Source organism: Ricinus communis, chromosome 8, assembly GCF_019578655.1.
Source record: "Ricinus communis isolate WT05 ecotype wild-type chromosome 8, ASM1957865v1, whole genome shotgun sequence".
In the NCBI taxonomy this organism is placed as follows: Eukaryota; Viridiplantae; Streptophyta; class Magnoliopsida; order Malpighiales; family Euphorbiaceae; genus Ricinus; species Ricinus communis.
The window spans coordinates 5,828,793-5,848,097 of NC_063263.1; the positions used below are offsets into that span (position 1 = coordinate 5,828,793).

Below are 19,305 nucleotides of genomic sequence, written 5' to 3' on the forward strand. Positions count from 1 at the left end.
CTTAGATAAGAAAACATGCTTAACCACCTCAAAGTCACATAACTTTACGTGATGTGACTTTATAAAATATTATCAAATAAAGTCTCATGAAAAATTTGGTATACTTTATATATATATATATATATATATTCTATTTCCTAAGATTAGTGTTTATATTTTAATTAGAAATGTAACTTTTTAATCAATAAATTAATAAAAAAGTTATAAAATTGTATAGAAACTTAAATTTTATGTGTATATATATATATATATATATATATATATATATATATATATATATATATATATATATATATATATATATATATGTGTGTGTGTGTTAAAAATATATGTTAGATGTTAGAAATTAATATATATTTAGATAATAATAATATAATATGACAAATTATGTTGAATGTGGATATGAGATAAGTTTAATCTGTCAACAAAACATGTATTATTTCTGACGAGGCGTCTAGTCAGCACCAACGGCTGTGATATTTAGTCGATGTGCCAAACCAATGCTAAAACAGAGAGGGAAGCGTTAGCTTGAGGTATGGATATGGTAGTTGCAAGCTTATCCTCGTGCTTTCCAATTCTGCCGCCAAATTTATCACAAAATTTTAAAACATTTAAGGTTTATAACTGCTCTTCTCCACCCTTCTCTCTATCTCCCAAACGTGAAAAGACCTTATCTTTAATTCACAGTTCTGGTGTTATAGCTTGCCTTCGGGCCAATAGGTGCTCTTTCCTTGTAACCCATTTGTATGGTTCCTTTTTTTTTTTTTTTAATTTTATTTTATTCATTTTTTAATTTGAATCGATTTTAAAGATAATTTTTTTTTCTTTTTTGGAAATTATGATAAATCTTAGTGCAGAAGTTGCATTTGAAGCTGCTTCTGCTGCGCTGAGAGGGGGAATCTCAGTAGTGAGTCTTTCTTTTATATTCCGAATTGTATGTTAATTCCATTGTTCCTGGTAGCGGGTTGTTTTTATTTCTGCTAAAGGTTAAGACTTTATTTGATTTTCTAGATTTTACTCCCAGCAGTTCAGCTTCTACTTGTGCCAACGATTCATGGGTATCCTCTTAAGTTGGAGGGTAGAGCATCATAGTTTAGTTGCATCCGTATTTTGATTAGTAACATGTTTAATATCTTCCTTTTCATGTGCAGCTGGAGATTGTGATGTCCACTCCTTGTGTGTTTCAGGTGGTTTTGAATTTTGGTTCTTCATTCTTTTTAGATTTTGACTACTTGTTCTTTTTAGATTTTGACTATCTGCTATGCCTACTGATTGGGACTTTATGCACTTCTTTTGTTTGGTGTTAAGGTTTTAGAGCAGCTGATGCATGACCATCCTACAAAAGTCTTAGGGGTAATCTTCTTTTCTACACCATTTTGGTTATTTTTCAGCAATTCATTATTGTTATATTCTGCGAGGTTAAATTGTGCAAAATTTGCAAACACTTACCTAGCTTTTCGAATAAAGGATGTATGCTAGTGATTTTCTAATCATGGACCTTATCTTAAGTATATTGGCCATTGTATGAAAATATATGTTTGATTAGAAAAGCATCTCAGCTGACCAAAAAATATAGTGAATTTTCTTTTTAATTGATTTCTCAAAAGGGTTAACAATTCTTCTCTTTTAGTGTGCTGTCATTTGCTACGATTTTTATTTGAGCAGTATAGCTTTGGAAACAGGTGTGGTGCATGTTCTGTTGACAAGCGTTTAATCAATGTCTCTAGGTAGATTCTGTTAAATATGTTTGGCTGAATCACTAAGGGATTTTGTGGTGATGATGATATTTTACAGGTTGGTACTGTCTTAGATCCTAAGGATGCTATAAATGCAAAGAATGCTGGAGCTAAATTCCTTATGAGTCCTGCAATGGTGAAGGTCTGAATTTACTTTCCTTAGAATTAGATGAATTTTCTTCTTGATTAAAACTGACTAAACTTCTCTTTCCACACTTCTCTCTTCTTTTACTAACTCACTTGCTTCCTATTAGGGTATCATGGATGTTGTCCAGGATGATGAAGTTGTGTACATACCTGGTGCAATGACGCCAACAGAAGTAAGGAACTTCTGCATTTTAAACTTAATTAACTTTGTATACTGTTCATCTACTCAGCTTTGCTACTGTTGTCATTAATGCTGAATTTGGAAATCATACGGTTGTATTGATTATGGAACATTGAGCCATTTACCCTTCAGAGGTTTTAATTAAATTAGAACTTCTTTTTACAGATATTGTCTGCTTATGCTGCTGGTGCTAAAATTGTTAAGGTGAGTTTTACCATGCTTAAGGTATTGTAGTTGGTAGTAACAATAAAGAGAAGTTATTATCATAGATATATGCGCTCAACTTTATTGGATGCAAGGATGAGTTTAATGTCAAAAATAGCCATTCTCTAATATATAAAATCTTGTTTGAAGCTGCATCCACATGCTTAGCCTAGCGATAGTGCACATCTCAACTTGAGCAAGGTCTTAAGTTTGAGTTTCATCCCTTCATTTTGTAACTCAAAAAAAAAAAAAAAGAATCTTGTCTGAAAGCTGCATGTCTAATTGGTTCTTTTGCTTATCCATTTTCACTTTAAGAATACTTTATAATGTGGGTTTTGGGATTATGTTCAGACCAATGAAGACCTTATGGATTCTGTCTTAATCTTATTTGGTGCATTAGGTCTATCCTGTTTCTGCTTTAGGTGGTATCCAATATATATCAGCACTAAATAAACCTTTCGCTCACATACCAATGGTTGCATCCCAAGGCGTCCAGATAGGTACGATCTCTGACTCTATGACCCTTAATTTGATATGAAACTTGTATCATATAGATGGAAATGCAGTTAATACCTTATAGGTACATGCGTCAGTTAGACTTTAAGTGTCCCGTTTGTTAATTTAGAGTTCTCTGAATGAAATATTAAAACATGTAGCTTAACAAAATTGAACATTACAACGGCCTGAGAAAATGTTGCCAAAAAGAAAAGATGAAATTATATGTAGCTGTTAATATAACAGTGAAAGAAGACTTATTTTATTTATAGCTATACAGTTTTCTTTTCTAGTTTCAGACCATAGTATAGTATGCTTTTGGAGGAGAACAGCATTATTCCCCTGGATTTCTTGCTTTTGAATGATATTTGTTTCAATATTGATGTAGATTCTGTAGGTGACTATATATCCTGTGGAGCATCATCTGTTGTTTTATCTGATGCAATATTTAATAGAGAGGCAATGGCTCAGCAAAATTTCAATGCAATATATCGACTTGCATGCCTTGCAGCTTTGCACGGCAAAGAAGCGGTAGTACGGTGAGTTTTTGAACAATATTTTTGTTCGACTGTCACAGTCTTCTGCGGTTAAGCTAGAACTATTGTTGGCTGCTAAAATTGTGTAGCATTACCTGCCATATGACCTTCAAGTTCCATCCGAGTCCTCTCTATATGATCTAATGCAATCACATGTATCATGCACTGTTATACAGAGATATCAAGTGGGGATTCCTTATTGCTTAAGCTACTTTCCTCGAAACTTGTTTGGAACTATGGAAGTACCAAAGTGACTTCTTTAAGTCGAGCTAACCTGTTGGGAACTTACTATAAGTTTCTCCTATTATTCAGCATCGTATAAGTGAGAATTGTTGGGGTTTCTTACATCAGTTTGGAGCCGATGGCATATTTCTAACTAATGTGATTTTAGTCATTTGTACATGCTAAATATTGCTAGGAGAGTGGTGTTCCTTTGGCAAGTGTTGAGTCACCTATGCTAACCTATCATCCTTTTGAAGAACAATTATGCAGGATGATATTCTTAGTTCCTGGGTTTCAATTTCTTTTTGGCTTAACCAAATCTTTGTCACTTATTTTTAGGCAAATGCAACAGAGGGCAATGTCCTAAATGCTTTGTAAAAACCTTACTTAAGTTTGACTAATCTTTTTATATTTTTTTTTCCTCCTGAGAATCATATGTTTTCTGAGTTATGTCCAATGTGATTGTTATGCAGAAAGCAGAATTACACCTCAAACTAAATTGCTTCAGCAGAGCCTACAGATATTTGTGTATTCCTGACTAGGTTATCAGCTTTGGAAAGCTTCTGATGGTGGAGTTGTTTTTGGACAAGGAACATTTCACTGACCAACTGGTAATTGAACAGAAGGCCTTTACTCCATTTAATTTGATGTGCACTTCATGCATCATTAAGATTCTTTTAGACAGTCTCCATCAAGTCTTGTTGAAACGTTGCCTATTTTCTGAAAATTATCTACAGATGGGACAGAATTCATGTATAAAGTCCAGTAAGTTGCAACTCCGTCTGCAGAACTTCCCAGGTAGCAAGCTGCAATCCACCACTAAAGGTAGAATGGGGTATGGTTTTTGTCATGCCAAAGTTTTTGGTATCAAAAAGATATGTTTTCTTTTTCTCGAGACTGTTGCATGTACAGGAGGAGGTAAAGAAAATGGTAACTAACGTGATAATGCAGAATAATGTTAGGGATTGCCTTTAGATTAGATTAGGCACGTTAAAGTTATCAGAAGCACCCCAAATGAGACTTTCTTTAAAACACACCACATTTAAATGAAATTATACATATTGGTTATCTTTTGAATCTTGTGGCAGTAGTTAGTTGCTGTGTCAAAAGGCAAACTAAAAAGTTGATGGATAAAGAAATAAAAAAGGCTAAGCATTAAGCAGCAATGTCGTTGTCAAATCGGATTCCCTAATAAATATAGAAACATCTTGGCAAGGAAAAAGAGAGCGCTTAAAAATTCAAGTAGTTTGTGTCAAATCAGTACAAGTCAATGGGGAGCAAGTCTTGATGTTATATGATTGATACGTGATCTCTAGCCTCGAAACCTTAACATGAGTTGGAGTTTTGTCAATGCCTGATGCTAAGAACTTGCTGAACTTTATATTATGTTGTTCATTTTGGAAAGGTAGAGATCTCGAGACCGTCTCCAGTACCAATTGAGCTAACACTCAATTAGTTGTTTTGTTCTTCTTTTATCGGTCTAATAACTTTTAGATCTCTTTTAAGAAGATTTCCAAGTTGGAATTTCTCAATCTGTCATTATTCATGGAAATTAATTTACCTAACAGTGATAAATTTGTTTTATGTGTTAGTTTGGGATCTCTGGTTGGAATGAGATATCTTAGCAACCAAGATCTTTGATTTATATCACACCAATAATGTGTGCATATGTGGGTTGTCGGTCCTTCACAATTGAACATGAAATTCTTTTAAATATTCATGAACATTATGGTTTTATTTTCAGTGGGAAATTTTGTGTGATTATTGGTACAGGTGCAAAATTATTTGTGTACATGTTGGGTCATTGCCAACATTAGAAAAAGAAGGGAGGAAACATAAAATAAAGACCATGTGACAGTGTAGGCAAGCGAATTAGCATTCCCTTGTTTGAAAAGGGAAATAGTAATTAGGCTGGTGATTAAGATAATTTAAACTCAACTCGACTCGGCTCGGCTCGACTGCGGCGCCTTTATTTCATGAAAGAAATTCGGATGGAAATCGAAGCCAATCGAAGTAGCTGAATAAATCCTTAACAAAAAAAAAATAAAATAAAATACTGTAATTTAGGTTACAAAGTTCTTCAGCTATTTAAAGAGCTAAAATTAAATGTAATCTGACCACAAAATCGTTTAATATCCCAACAATACCCTTTTATCATACAAAGCGCAGGATATGAGTGCAGTCATAGGACAGGGGTAAATTTGGCAGAAGACTGAAAAGTGTTTTAGGTAATAGATTTTTATCAGAATTTTAGGTAATAGATGATTCTAGTAGGCGGCTAAACTATTTTCCCGGGATCTAAACAGCCTTCACTATTAGTAATTCTATTATTTTATTTTATAATTGAACTTCTCGGAATTAAATACTCAAATATACAAAAATAATTATCCACTCTTTTTATTCATGGGATAACTAAAATCAGCAATTTATTTATTTATTTTCTTCTGAAGCATTTTTCTTGGTATATAATATTTTAAAAATAATAATTTAATATTCTTATTAATTAATAAAATAATTTATTGAATTATTATAATAAATCTTCTTTTAAAATATAATAATATTAATATATTTATAGAATACTAAAAGTCAATTAATTAGATATTTTCAGAAAAATTTCATGTTATTATTACACTAATATTCTTTTGAAAGTAACAAAATCTTAAAATATTAAAAGAATTTTTAAGAAAGGCGAATACAAATATTTGATTTATTGTTTTTTATTAAAATATTAAAAATAATTATAAAATATTTTATTATTTATAATTAAAATAATTATAATAATTGTACAACAATAGATATATGACTAGCTATTTATATATTGTGCACACTATAAATATAAGATGATAAATAAAAAAGTTTATAATCTTTCTGATTATTATAAATAAAAAGGTCAAATTAAAACACCCATGATCAGCAATTATAATAATTAATTATGCAATCGTTAATATATTGTTAATTTATTATTTAAATTTTTATTCATTAGATTATTAAATAAAAAATTCAAATTATATATTTTGCATTATAAATATATAAAATAATATTTAGAAATTTTCTAAAAATTACAATTTAACCTTTAAAAGATGAACAACTATAATTTTGCTAATTCCGTAAACTTTTTCTTAAAAAGTAATTCCGAAATAAGATTTGAATTTACAAAGGTTTAAGTAATATATTCAGATAAAAAAACATATTGTTTTCCTTTCATTTTTTATTAATAGAAAAAAGTGATAAAAGGGAAATACAAAAACAAACAGCTTGACACTTCCTAAGATCCTTATTTTAAGGGAAAATAACAAAATAAAAAAGAGAAAAAAAAAAAAAAGGAAAAGAAACAAACGGAACTGAAATCATACATTTAAATGTATCCTAATTTTAAACCTCGCGCACGATACGGAACATAAAAAAAGAGAAACAGAGGAACCCTAGAGAGAGAATCCTTAAACGGGAAAAACAGAGGGATAGAGATAGAGAAACAAAAAGGCCATCTCAACCAAAAAAAAAAAAAAAAGAAAGACGCAATTTGTCGAAAGTGAAGTGAATTAGAACATAAAATCATTGAAACGTAATCGATCTAACTAATTCGTTTTCAGGTTCGTTCTTTCTTTCTTTCTTTTATTACTTTCTTAGATCTGTTTCGATTGTTTCTTTCTTTGTCTGTAAAGATTATGATTTTATTAGATATTGGACTCAAGTACCATCTTAAAATTCTTTTCATGTTTTGCTGGGTTTGTGTTTGTTTCTTGATTCATTGATCTCTTTGTTTCCTTTTCTGTTTTCTTTTTGTGGGTGTAATTGGATTTTCATTTCTGAGACATCTAAAGAGGTATCATTTATTAGGTCTTGGTTGTACTGTTTTTGTTATATTGGTTCAACGGGTGTTCAAAAGTTGTGTTCTTTTTGTTATGGGTAGCTGAATTTTTCAGCGAATTTTGGTTTCCCGTTGTGAATTGTGGGATATTATGTTTTGCTTTCAAAATAATTTTCCCTTTTTTTTGGTTTCGGATCTGTGCATGTTCGAATGAGCATAGAGCTTTGATTATGTGATGATTTGGATGAGCAGTTCATGAGAAATGATTTTCTTTTTTCCTTCTATCTTTTGATTTCTTTTGTTATGTATAAAAAGCCAGTATTTTGATTTATAGCATTTTAATTGTAGCATAGTAATGATGAATTTGATTGGACCGCGGTGCACCCTTTGATTATTAGACATTATTTGGTGACGTTTATTTTTTTTAAAATAAAGAATCACCTGGAAACACCATTGAGATTTTGTTCTGTTAGTGCAGAATCTGGGATTTCTTTCTAACATGTTTGATCATTTTATTGGTGGTTAAAAATTTTACTACTATATAAATTATAGTGCACTTTTTTTTGGTGGAGAATTATTTTTTTATTATAAACTATTAAATTTGTTAAACACGGAGTTTGATTCTCACATGCCTGCAAATGTCAGAATGCATAGCAGAAATTCTATTTCTTTTTTGGTCCATGTTCTCTTTTTAAAATATCATTATTTACAGGCTTGTTTCCACGTTTTATTTTTATGTGTTTAGCCATTAAACAGGGTTTAAGTGATTATTTTAAAATTCAACACATGTGGCATTATATGTGTGAATTTAAGCTTCCGATTTGTCAGCTATAGTTCCTTTTGTAATTACCTTTCACATTAAGCTATTGCCAAGAGCAGAAAATTTCTTACCATCTTGGAAATGTTAGAGATTTTGGTTTATTCCCCTTCCTTGGAATCTCCTAATTCTTATATATATAATATGTAATAAAAAATTCATTTGATGGTTGTTAATTGGATTAGCATTGTTCCTGTGCTTTGAAGGATAATAAATTTTATTTTTATGTTTCTCTATTGGCTTTTGTGCCGCATGAAGCTTGAATTGTTGTTATACCATAACCATTTAAGTTATTGTCTTTAACTTTAAGCAGCCTAAAATTTTTTGCATTATCTGTTGTATGGTAACCGTTTAAGTTATCATCTTTTTTTTTTTTTTGAACTCAAAGTTATCTTCTTGATATAGCAATAAAGGATGCAAAGTTAGTTAACATGCTCTGTTATATGGTGGTTGCGACTTTCTTGGGCTTCTAATAACATTGTTTTCTGGTTCTCAATTATCTTTGCCAATGTGGATAAGAGTTTCTAATTGAGTGCTAACAGTTCATAGAGTTGTATTCTTTCCCCTCTGTTTTATTGAGCAGTAATAAATTGATTTTTGTTTTTTGTTTGTTATAGGATCTTATTGCAATTCTGAAAGATGTCTCCAGCATCAAAATCCAAAAAGTCCAAGGATAAGGCCTCAGCAAAGGCTGCTAAGGAACAGCAGAAAGCATCTAGTAAGTCTTCTGGGTCTACTAACACTGTAAGTGGTAGTCCAGCAAGTGCATACAATCCTCTATCTGGGACATTTCATACGTTAGAGATACCGTCAGCTGCTTCTTCCCCACCCTTCCATGATAATGGTCGTTTCAGAAATATAGATGATACAGATGAGCATTCTAGTAGTCCACATGGAACAGTTTCTGAATACGATTCTGTTTCAAACAATGGGAGTTGCTCTGGTGAATCAGAAGACCCGAAAGAGAAGATTTTTCGTCAGGATACTGTACCTGGTCTAGACAACGACAGACGAGAGAAGATCCGGCTGAAAAATGAGAAGAAGCATCAGCGTCAGAGGGAGAGGCGGGCACAAGAGTTGCATGAGCGTTGCAGTGGATTTCTGATGTCTAGAAAATTAGAATCCCTTTCTCAGCAGCTCGTGGCAATGGGGTTTTCTCATGAACGGGCAACCTTGGCCCTTGTTTTGAATGAGGGCAGGGTAGAACAATCAGTAAACTGGCTGTTTGAGGGGAATGAAGAGGAAGCTCGTAACAAGGACACTAAACGTGGAAGCAGTGGTAACTTAAAAATTGATATTAGTGATGAGCTTGCTCAGCTCTCAACATTGGAAGTGAGGTACAAATGCTCAAGACAGGAGGTCGAAAGAGCTGTTGTTGCTTGTGAAGGTGATCTTCTGAAGGCAGAAGAGATCATACAAGCACAAAAGCAGGAACCACCTGCCACTCCACCGCAAGAGGAAACTGTTGATGCCAATAATATGAAGAGACCACAAGAAAAGCCTATGTCATCAGCTTCAGTCACAATACAACAGAAAAGAAATGACCGTGATTTTAATTACAGCAAAGCGGCAATTTCTGTGTCAACATATTCAGAACCTGGGAGTCGAAATTTGCAGTCTATAAATCAGCCCAAGTCACTGGCAGAAAGGAGGTGGACAGCAGGTTCAAGCTCTTCCTTTTCATCATCTATGGTGCCACCTATGCAAGTACAACTTCCAGCAGGAAAATTAGAGGTTGGTGTTTCTGGAAATGAAGGGAAAAATCATCAGCAAATACTGAGGGAACCAGTAGTTGTGATGCAGCGTCCCCAATCCATAAATGCCAAGCAAAATGAAGTCCCTAGTATAACCTATCCTGTTGTCACAGCTGGATGGTATTCAAATATTGTACCTGGTATTGAAAATGTAAGGTCCAATGGGAAGTTACTTTCAAGTCAGAATACAGGCAGCTTTGGTTTGGTAAATCAAAGTGCAGAGCAATTTTACCATCCAGCTTCATACAAAGAAAGCTCCTTGCTGCTTAATGGGCCAGTGGACCCTGCATCAGCAGGGTTGGGAGGTTCATGGAGCTCGATGGGTAAACATCCTTCACTTGCAGCTCCATATGTGCCCCGGGGTTCATATGGTATAGCAAGTGTATCTTCACCTTCACTAGCAGCTCCATCCTCACTTGGTCTATTTACTGGGGTAGGGTCCTCTGGGACTTTAGGTACATCCCATGTGGATTGGAATAATGGAGGCTCGATGCCCGAGTTTGACTACACCAGTATAGATTGGACTTTGGATACAAACCTGTCATCCTCTAAGCGGGGGCTGTGGCTGGGTCTTTCTTCATTGTTGAGCGACAGATCTGGCGCAAGGATGAACAGTATGAATAGTTCCTGCATATCAGGGTTACGGGAAGCTGGGGCAGCTAAAGAAATGGCTTCTTCTGTTGGTTTGCGTGAGTGGACGTCTCCTTTTGCAGGGAAGGACATATTTAGTCTGCCTAGGCAGTTTGTCACTTCTCCATCTCCATAGGAACTAGGGATAGTACTTTGGAGTGGGGGAAGAAATGAAAGCAATGGGGCTGGCTGGTGTAGTGGATGGATGCATGTTGGTTGTTATTTCTTGTTTTTAAGTCGTAAATGCATCTACTAGCTTTTCTGGCTTTGATGCTTCTTCCTTTTCTTTAGTATGTTCTCTGTTAGTTTTTGCATGCTCTTCTTTGCTTCCATGCCCGAACTAGCACTCGTTTTCCAAATGCATATTAACATTCCAAATTATGCAGAATATGGATATTGTTTTATGGGGTTTTCCATAACAAGATTATTAAATGATTTCTGCTATAACTAATCAAGATCAGAATCCATCTTTAAGTTCTCACAACTTTGCAAGAGGCACAAGGGCTACTGTAAGAACCTGCAGAAACTCTTTACAAACACTAGACTAGATGTCCAAATTCATTACAAAAGAAACAACTTTTCAACTCTGCTGGCTAAAGATCAATTTGAGTTGCAAACATGACAAACTTTCATTGTCCGTCTATAGCTCATTGTGATCCGCAACCAGCTTGACTCCCGAAGCTAGGTCCTTGCATTGTCTCAAACAAGGAAGAAGGGCACTGGTATCAAACTTCAGCTTTCCTTGGCAATCATACTTTGGAGGGAAGTGAAAACAAGGCTCCATAGACAAGTCTCTCATACAAGGTGGGTTTGGGATTTTATCTTTATTTGTCTTCTTCAGAATCCATGGCTTTAAACCTCCTAGACCTTGAGCTACATACCCAAAAGTAGACCAAGCACTGGTCACCAAAACATCACTTAAACTTAACAGATATATTTCAGCCCATGCTTTCATGCTGTGCACATTATCTCCAAAATGTTGATACTCTTCATGGCTCGGCTGATAAACCCCAATAACTTCACCTGTTGCAGTTGCTCTTGTCCAATACAGACTACTTAAATTTCCATAGAACTCAGAATGTAAAGATGTTACTAGAATCGCTTTTGAGGTCTTATTTCTTGATTGGGAATAAGCTTCAGGTTTTTGTGTTTCTATTTCTGGTAGGATCTTTTCTTTCAAAGTACAAGCTAATATTTGATCAAAAACTGTTTGAAATGGAGTGCTTTCAGGTCTGAATACTCTTACTTGGATGCCAACCCTTTGATCTGCCTTGGCAAGATATGCATCAAAATATCTGGTAATTAGACCCCATGCCTGATTTGAGGGATTAAAAAGGTAGCGACCCAAGTGATAGAAAATAGTTTCCTTTTCAGGGAATAATTTACTTACCTCTTCCCTGTAAGATGGATTGAGGAAGAAAGAAGGTGCAAAATATTGGTCTGACAACATAAACAGCCAATTGATTTTCCTGAGAAAAGCTTCGGTTTCATCGCAGTAAAATAGCTTCTTGTCAAGATCATAGGTACTATGATCTAGATTAAGATACAGATGCGATGGAGGTGAGTCCATTGTCATATTTATGGTGCCAGCTTGTAACATGGTTCCAAAACTATTAGCGTACCTCATTTTCCAATGGTTCCTGAGAGGAAAGTGCTTGGGCAATAACCACGTGGTATTAGGAAACGGTTCACAGAAGAGATCAGCCATGTCTGGTCCGTGATCAACAAGAAGCACTCTGTTTGTTAGTAGAGCATATAGGAAGGTTGCAGCCATGCTTATTATCCTGTTCCCCAAGCCATTTGCAGGTACCCAGACAATGTAATTACACTTACTGCGACTGCTTGTTCGTTTCGCATCAAGTCTTTTTAATGTCCTGTTGAAGGATTTTGTGTAAGGTCCGCATTGTTTATGAAGTTTTTCATATCCGCGTAGTTTTGAAAGGAGATAAGGCGAGGGTTTACGGGGTGAAGTTTTTCGATATAGGATAGACTGATATCTGCTTGAACAGGATCTTTCATCTAAACCAGGAGGTACGAGTCCATCAAGCAATTTATCACTAGCCAGGCTTGTAAACTGAGAGGGCTCCATTTTTGAACCTGATCCATTTCCAACTTCAGGAAATAAAGTTCCATTTAGCATTTCTTCATCAGGCTTTCTGGTGGGTTCAGATAAAACATTTGTTGAATCTGGTTCTGAAGTTCCATTTGGAAGAATCTTACCTTCATGACTGCTTGCAGGTACAGTGGAATCTTTTCTTGAATCTGCACAAGAGATTGAAAAAAAGAAAAAGATGAAGTAAGCAACCTTCTGATGAAGTCTATTTTTCTGCAGTGAACGAAAACTCTATTCTTGCAGCAGGAATCCACTCAAATGCATTCTATGGATTTCGAAGCAACATGAAATTGCATAGCATGTATTTTAGAAGCAATGGAAGACTGCAAGCAAATGGATCACTCACCAACTCCTAAAGCAGTAGAATTTTGAGCACTTCCTTCAGAGACTTGACTAAGATCAAAGATTGAGTTTCTATACATCATAGAGACCATAATTGACCCAGGAAAAACTATACAGCACACAACAAAAATTATTGTGAATCTCTTGGAATCAGAACCCCACTTTTCCTTGGTGACCTGAAAAATCTCCATGGTATATATGTCTCTACCTGTAAACAATTTAAGATGCATAAACATATAATGCAGTAATACATTAGCAATCACACAGTCATTTGTTATAATTTCCACCATTGATTGTAGGAAACTACTTCATTAAATAAAACAAGAAAAGCACCCAAAATGGGGTTAGCTCAATTACCACACATAAAAATTATGGGAAACAGGGTTGTGAATTCGAAATCACAAGAAATAATAAAAATGAAAATAAATCAAACAAACATGTGTATGAACTACACCATGCCAGGGAAGTAGAAAAGTTTTAACTTCTGAAACTTGAGTCTTTGTAAGAACAACTTTCCTTTCGTTTACCTGAGGTTTAGGGCATTCCTGATCTTCCTCAGGCTATCAGAAAGGTGTCAAGGCCATTATAAATGGGAAGGAAAGATTATGTATCGACATAGTACATTTTTTCTTTTGTTACTATATTTCAAATACCGCCTGACATAGCATATCAGGAAGTTCAGTAAGAATCTCCAAATCTAGATTTCTTTCCTTTTACTTATCGAGCTTTAAATGTTTTTGTTTTTTTAAAAAAAGTAAAGAAACAGTAACTTCTTCTCTTAAAGTAGAAACTTGTATAATTCTAATAATGTAACCTAAATTATATGATGAAGGCTGAATTTTTTTCCCACAAAAGCAATTAACACCTGCTCCTATGTTTACTTATAGTTCTGCTGTTCTTTTCTTCCATTTTGAAAGCTATTAAGCTGCAATTATCGCCATAATAATAATAATAATAATTAATTTTTCGGGTAGATATAATTTTTAATTTTTGAATCCAGACTGTTAACCCCTGTCATTAGAATAATTATAAAATTTAAGAACTCTTTCCACCCTCTATTTTTGGTTTGTTTTATATAAAACACTTAAAATATGCATAACTCATTTAATGATTGAATGGAATATATAACTAGAGTAGCTAAAAAAAAAGGTTGTATGATTTTCTTTTTGGTTTTTGACATAAAGAAAAATAAAGAGAGTGACCATGTCAATGCACACTCAAGGTGAAAACACAACAAACATCTTCTGTATTTTGCAGTTAAAGATTTTCAAGAACCTTGACCACATACTTGTCAAATTATATGCAGTTATTATATCACCCCAAATTTTAGCCACAAAAACTTCAATAAACCATAACAAAATACCCTCAAAATTCTGATCAAAGATCAAGTGATTTTAAACTCAATATTGTCACAAACAGTTTATTTACATAAGAGAAAACTCCAGCAATAATCAAATAAAAATGTAAACCATAACGCAATGACTATATATTGCCAGCATTTCCCTTTTCGGATTAAAAATTTATACATTTGATTGAGTACAATATTAGCTCTAAGTTCTACCATTGAAAAGGAGAAGAGTTGCAGAGAACGTACCTCTTAAAATTCAAAAGATGACAAGAATATGAAAAGTTTGTAGTGCAATTAGTCTCTATAGTGATTATATAATCCAGAAGTAATTAACGTGTTGCCTACGTACATATATAATTTACAACTGAAAGACACTGCAAGTATATGACCATGTTTCTCTATTTCTTTTTTTCTATAAAGGAAATAAATTCTTAGTATTACCAGTAGAAATAGAAAGGGAGATTATCAACACCTCTCTAATTATTATAAATAAAATGTCTCTCCTTAATTGGTAATTTTTAATATTACTTTTAAATTAATTGTACAATTTGATTGTTAAAATAAAATAAATTTAATTATTGTCTCTGGTCACAGATTAATGTTCTTGTATTTACATTGGATTTGGCCAGTATTATGTGACTTTGTGTAAGAACTAATTAATAAACTTTGAAAGTTCAATAATGGTGCATCATTATCAAAGTTATTTTGAATTCTTTCGTTAATTTTCAATTAACACATTCATAGTTTCCATGAATATCTCCTCTTTTTTCGTATTAAACTCCAACTTGTTTGATTAATAGCTAACCTAATTAAGCCAAAGGTAACACATGGGATTAGCCACGATTTTTAGTTTCCCCATATATATATATATATATATTAATGCCAAGGAAGAAGTGATAAGCTCTATTGCCAGAGCAATAATTTAATTTTATTCTATTTATGTCATTAATTGATTTTTCTTCTTCTTCTTCAATCATAATATTGATACATAATTCGATTTGGAGCAATATTTTTGTTGTATGGTCTTTACTAATTAATCTTGGTTTATAAAGGCCCAGAAATCCCAAAAAGAAAAACAGTAACACATTAATAATACAGCCTTGGGCTTTGCTTTACCATGGTATTCAAGTTACACAGTAAATTGTGGATTCATGCAGACAGCAGCAGCCCTGACAAAGTCACAATTTCACACTAACTAGGCTGCAAATTTCAAAGATGCATCTCCACTAGACATTCCAATGTCTTACTTTCAGCTTTAGGCTAATCTGTGCACTGCAAGCTAAATCTGTCAAGTCAGGATACCACCTGCTAATGATCATCATTAAACAGCTTCACTCCCAACTCTCTGTCCTCACATTGCTTTATATGCGGAACAAGAGTACCCGGATCAACATTCTTCTTTGACTTGCAATCATAACTAAAAGGATAATGGAAGCAAGGTTCCATAGACATTGCTTGTTTACAAGGAAGGTACATTCCATGCCCTGGCTTATGCAAGATCCAGGGTTTCAGACCTCCAAGACCGTGAGCCACATAACCAAAGGTTGACCAAGCGCTAGTCACCAACACATCACACAGACTTAGCAGATATATTTCTGCCCATGCCTTCATGTTGTGCAAATTATCTCCACGGTGTTGATACCCTTCATGGCTTGGCTGGTAAACCCCCATGACTTCCCCTTTCACAGCTGCTTTATCCCCATACATGCTACTCAAATTCTTGTAGAACTCAGTATATAAAGATGTTACTAAAATAGCTTTCGATGATGTCCAACTCCTAGAAGAGGAAGCTGCAGAGTTTCTTCTGCTGACATCCGGTAGAATTTTTTTCTTTACAGTACAGGTTAATATTTGATCCATAACAGTTTGAAACATTGCAGTATTAGCATGGAAAAGTCTTATTTGGAGGCCAATCCTTTTATCTGCCTTGGCTAAGTATGCATCATAGAATTTGGTGATTAGCTGCTCCCATACCTGATTTGAGGGATTGAAAAGATATCTGCCCAAGTGATAGAAGACAGTGTCTTTCTCAGGGAACAATCGGGTTACCTCTTCCTTGAAAGATTGAATCAAGAAGAAAGAAGGAGCAAAATATTGCTCCGATAACAGAATCAGCCAAGGGACTTTTTGGAGAAGAGATTGATTTTGATCACAGTAAAAAAGTTTCTTATCGAGATCATAATCACGTTTCTTAAGGAAAAGATAAAGATATGATGGTGTTGACTTCACTGATGTACCATCTTTTTCTAGCATGCCTCCAAAACTATGAGCATACCTCAGTTCAGAATTACGGAACTGATTCCTAAGGGGAAAGTCCATGGGCAATAACCATGATGAATTCGGAAATGGCTCACAAAAGAGATCAGTCATGTCAGCCCCATGATCAACAAGCAAGACACGGTTCGTGAGGAGAGCATAAAGAAATGACGATGCCATGCTAACTATCCTGTTTCCCAAGCCATTATCAGGTCTCCAGACAATGTATTTACACTCGGTAGCACTATTTATGTGGCCAGACTTGAGTGTCTTTAAGGTTTTGTTGTAGGATTTGGTATAAGGTCCACAGCGCTTGTGAAGATTTTCATAATTCCGCAGTTTAGAAAGGAGAAAGGGAGAGGGCTTATGGGGTGAAGTTCGACGATAGAGTATAGACTGGCGCCTGCTTAAGCAGGACCTTTCATCAAATCCAGGACAGATTAGTCCATCAAGCAATATATCATTGGCATTGCTGGAAGCTTGAGAAGAATCATTTCTTGAACCTGATCTTTCACTGAATTTGGGAGCCAGATTCCCATTAAGCACGTTCTCATTGCGTACAGTGGTTGGCTGGGATGACTCATTTCTTGAAACTGTGGGGGGAGACAAATTAGCATATAAGAATTAGCATCCAATTAAAAGACTTTATGAGATGAAAATTCAAATGCATTTTCTGTTGCATTGTAATGAATTTAAAATCGTCCTTTAACAAAATTGGATTCATTTCTTGAACCTGATCCTCCATCAAATGTAGGAGCTAGAGTTCTTTTCAGTAGTTTGTCATCCGGTGTGCTGATAGGCTGAGAGGACTCGTATTTGAAATCTGAAAATTTGGAAACATCTTAAATTAGTAAATGATAAACAGCGGCCCATTAATTATCTAATTAAAGTTTTATCCAATGACTATTCAAACACACAAGTATCTGCAGTTCGATGAATCCAATGTGGTTCAGACATTCTTTGATGTAAAGGATTCAGTTATCAGACCTGATACTTTGTCAAAACTGGGAGCTAAAGTTCTGTTAAGCAGTTTGCTATCAGGTGTGCTAGTAGATTGAGAGGAATCATACTGCGAATCTGAAAATTTGGAGAAGGAAAAGCTTAAGTAAATAACAAACAGAATCCAGTTAATTATCCTATTACAGTTTGATGAGATGACCACTCCAACACATTTGTATTTGTTCTGTATAAATTGGCAAATCCAATGTAGTTTATGTACTTAAAAGAAATTTGTTCATATTTAATGCAAAGGAATTCATTTCTCAAGCCTGATACTTTGCCATATCCATAAGCCAGAGTGTCATCAAACAGTCTGCCTTCTGGTATGCTGGTGGGCTGGGAGGACTCGTATTTTGTATCTGAAATTTTGGGAAAAAGAAAAGAACAGCACAAATTAGCAAATAAAGAGCAGTATGCCCCTTCATCAGCCAATTGCAGTTTTATGAGATGATTTGTCATGTCTGTAATACACTGATTCCAATGAATTTTATGAACTTGAAACTTGTTTAGTCATTTGTGAGTTTAAATGGATTTTTTACAATGACACTAAATGAATATCTGAGTGACTGCATACACAACATTTATGAGAAATAATTGAAAATTAAGGTGTAACGAAGCAATGTTCTAACTCACCCAAACCTAATGCTGTATCATTTTCAACTTTTACCCCAGGGACTGCAGTTAGATCAAACTTTGAGTTACTAGACATCATTGAGACCATGAATAACACTGGCAAAGCTATAAAACACACAACTAACACTTTTGTGAATCTTTTGAATATGAATCTCAAACTTTCCTTGGTGACTTGAAAGATTTCCATGATTTTACAGTTGTCTACCTGTAATCATTAAAAGTTTAAGGTCAACACAGCTTCTATATGTATGTCTAGCAAAACTGTACCTAACAGAAGCATATGTATAAACAAAAAAATTTGTATTTTCTGCTCTTCCCTTGTATGTTTTGCCTGATTGAGACATGCTATTGTTGTGAGAAGCAATGTTAAAGTTCATCAATTAGCCAGAAGAAAGAAAGAAAAAACAAAAAGTCAAATTCTGGCTGAATCACTTGTTAGTGCTTATATATGGAATTGTAAAGCAAGAACAGCCATTGAGATTCCAAGAAATCATTTCCCAGGGTAATGGGTCTTGAGAACAATGACTAACAAGAAAAATGTAGTTATTAACTCTTCAATTCACAGATACTTGACAAAAAACAAAATCAAGAAATGTTATCTTTCATGAGTTAGCCTATGACTGCATTCAAATTTCTAAATTCAAGAATCAAGAAAGCTCATACACAAGAAAAGAGGAGAGAAAATACATATAAAGATGACATCTTTGAGCCTATAAGATGCAGAAAGAAGATGGGTTTTAGGGAAATTAGACATACCTGCCTGCCTCAAATCCAAATCTAAGATCAACGGCAAAACAGTAACAGTTTACGTATCTCCTTTTTGACTAATTATGCAAGTCTTTCGTGTGAACTAATGGAGCCCAATATTACAGGCGTGAGAGAAATTGCTCAATTATTTTGCTTTCGATTATAGTTAATCATTTGGCCCACTTCTTTTACTATTATTAACGTATAAGTTTTCTTTAAGAAAAAAAAAAATATATATATTGAGAGGAAAAAAGTAAAGTTGTTTATTTTTGTTTGTTTGGGCTCCGTTCAAAATAAAAAAGAAATTAAATTGTTTGGGCTGGGAAAGAGATTAGAG

The 19,305-nt window shown here is 34.3% G+C and overlaps 4 protein-coding genes across 8 annotated transcripts; 2 read left to right on the forward strand and 2 right to left on the reverse strand.

Moving 5' to 3' along the window:
• Positions 1 to 435: 435 nt before the first annotated feature.
• LOC8276314 (KHG/KDPG aldolase) lies at positions 436 to 3,306 on the forward strand. The gene is made up of 9 exons (XM_015723237.3): positions 436 to 720; positions 853 to 907; positions 1,152 to 1,187; positions 1,309 to 1,353; positions 1,795 to 1,878; positions 1,991 to 2,056; positions 2,230 to 2,268; positions 2,669 to 2,768; positions 3,152 to 3,306. Exons 1-9 carry the CDS (start codon positions 536 to 538, stop codon positions 3,304 to 3,306), a joined length of 765 nt encoding a protein of 254 aa, XP_015578723.2. The 5' UTR covers positions 436 to 535.
• Positions 3,307 to 4,104: 798 nt separating this feature from the next.
• Positions 4,105 to 10,820, forward strand: LOC8276315. 2 transcript variants are annotated; one of them, XM_015723243.3, is made up of 3 exons: positions 4,105 to 4,132; positions 4,259 to 4,346; positions 8,764 to 10,820. In XM_015723243.3, exon 3 carries the CDS (start codon positions 8,786 to 8,788, stop codon positions 10,664 to 10,666), a length of 1,881 nt encoding a protein of 626 aa, XP_015578729.1. In that variant the 5' UTR covers positions 4,105 to 4,132; positions 4,259 to 4,346; positions 8,764 to 8,785; the 3' UTR covers positions 10,667 to 10,820. The 2 variants fall into 2 exon arrangements, with proteins under 2 accessions (XP_015578729.1, XP_002525557.1); XM_002525511.4 differs by lacking the exons at positions 4,105 to 4,132; positions 4,259 to 4,346 and adding an exon at positions 6,648 to 7,111.
• A 75-nt stretch (positions 10,821 to 10,895) lies between these two features.
• Positions 10,896 to 13,665, reverse strand: LOC8276316 (probable fucosyltransferase 7). 2 transcript variants are annotated; one of them, XM_048377692.1, is made up of 4 exons: positions 13,513 to 13,665; positions 12,990 to 13,193; positions 12,751 to 12,792; positions 10,896 to 12,642 (listed from the first exon to the last, which is right to left on the reverse strand). In XM_048377692.1, the coding sequence occupies exons 2-4, from the start codon at positions 13,174 to 13,176 to the stop codon at positions 11,171 to 11,173; spliced, it is 1,701 nt and encodes a 566-aa protein (XP_048233649.1). In that variant the 5' UTR covers positions 13,177 to 13,193; positions 13,513 to 13,665; the 3' UTR covers positions 10,896 to 11,170. The 2 variants fall into 2 exon arrangements, with proteins under 2 accessions (XP_048233649.1, XP_015578730.1); XM_015723244.3 differs by having other exon boundaries at positions 10,896 to 12,792; positions 13,513 to 13,662.
• Positions 13,666 to 15,423: 1,758 nt separating this feature from the next.
• LOC8276317 (galactoside 2-alpha-L-fucosyltransferase) lies at positions 15,424 to 19,199 on the reverse strand. 3 transcript variants are annotated; one of them, XM_048378467.1, is made up of 6 exons: positions 18,982 to 19,199; positions 18,222 to 18,426; positions 17,870 to 17,947; positions 17,577 to 17,666; positions 17,323 to 17,412; positions 15,424 to 17,182 (listed from the first exon to the last, which is right to left on the reverse strand). In XM_048378467.1, the coding sequence occupies exons 2-6, from the start codon at positions 18,406 to 18,408 to the stop codon at positions 15,642 to 15,644; spliced, it is 1,986 nt and encodes a 661-aa protein (XP_048234424.1). In that variant the 5' UTR covers positions 18,409 to 18,426; positions 18,982 to 19,199; the 3' UTR covers positions 15,424 to 15,641. The 3 variants fall into 3 exon arrangements, with proteins under 3 accessions (XP_048234424.1, XP_015578749.2, XP_048234425.1); XM_015723263.3 differs by having other exon boundaries at positions 18,978 to 19,197; XM_048378468.1 differs by lacking the exon at positions 17,870 to 17,947 and having other exon boundaries at positions 18,978 to 19,187.
• Positions 19,200 to 19,305: the final 106 nt, after the last annotated feature.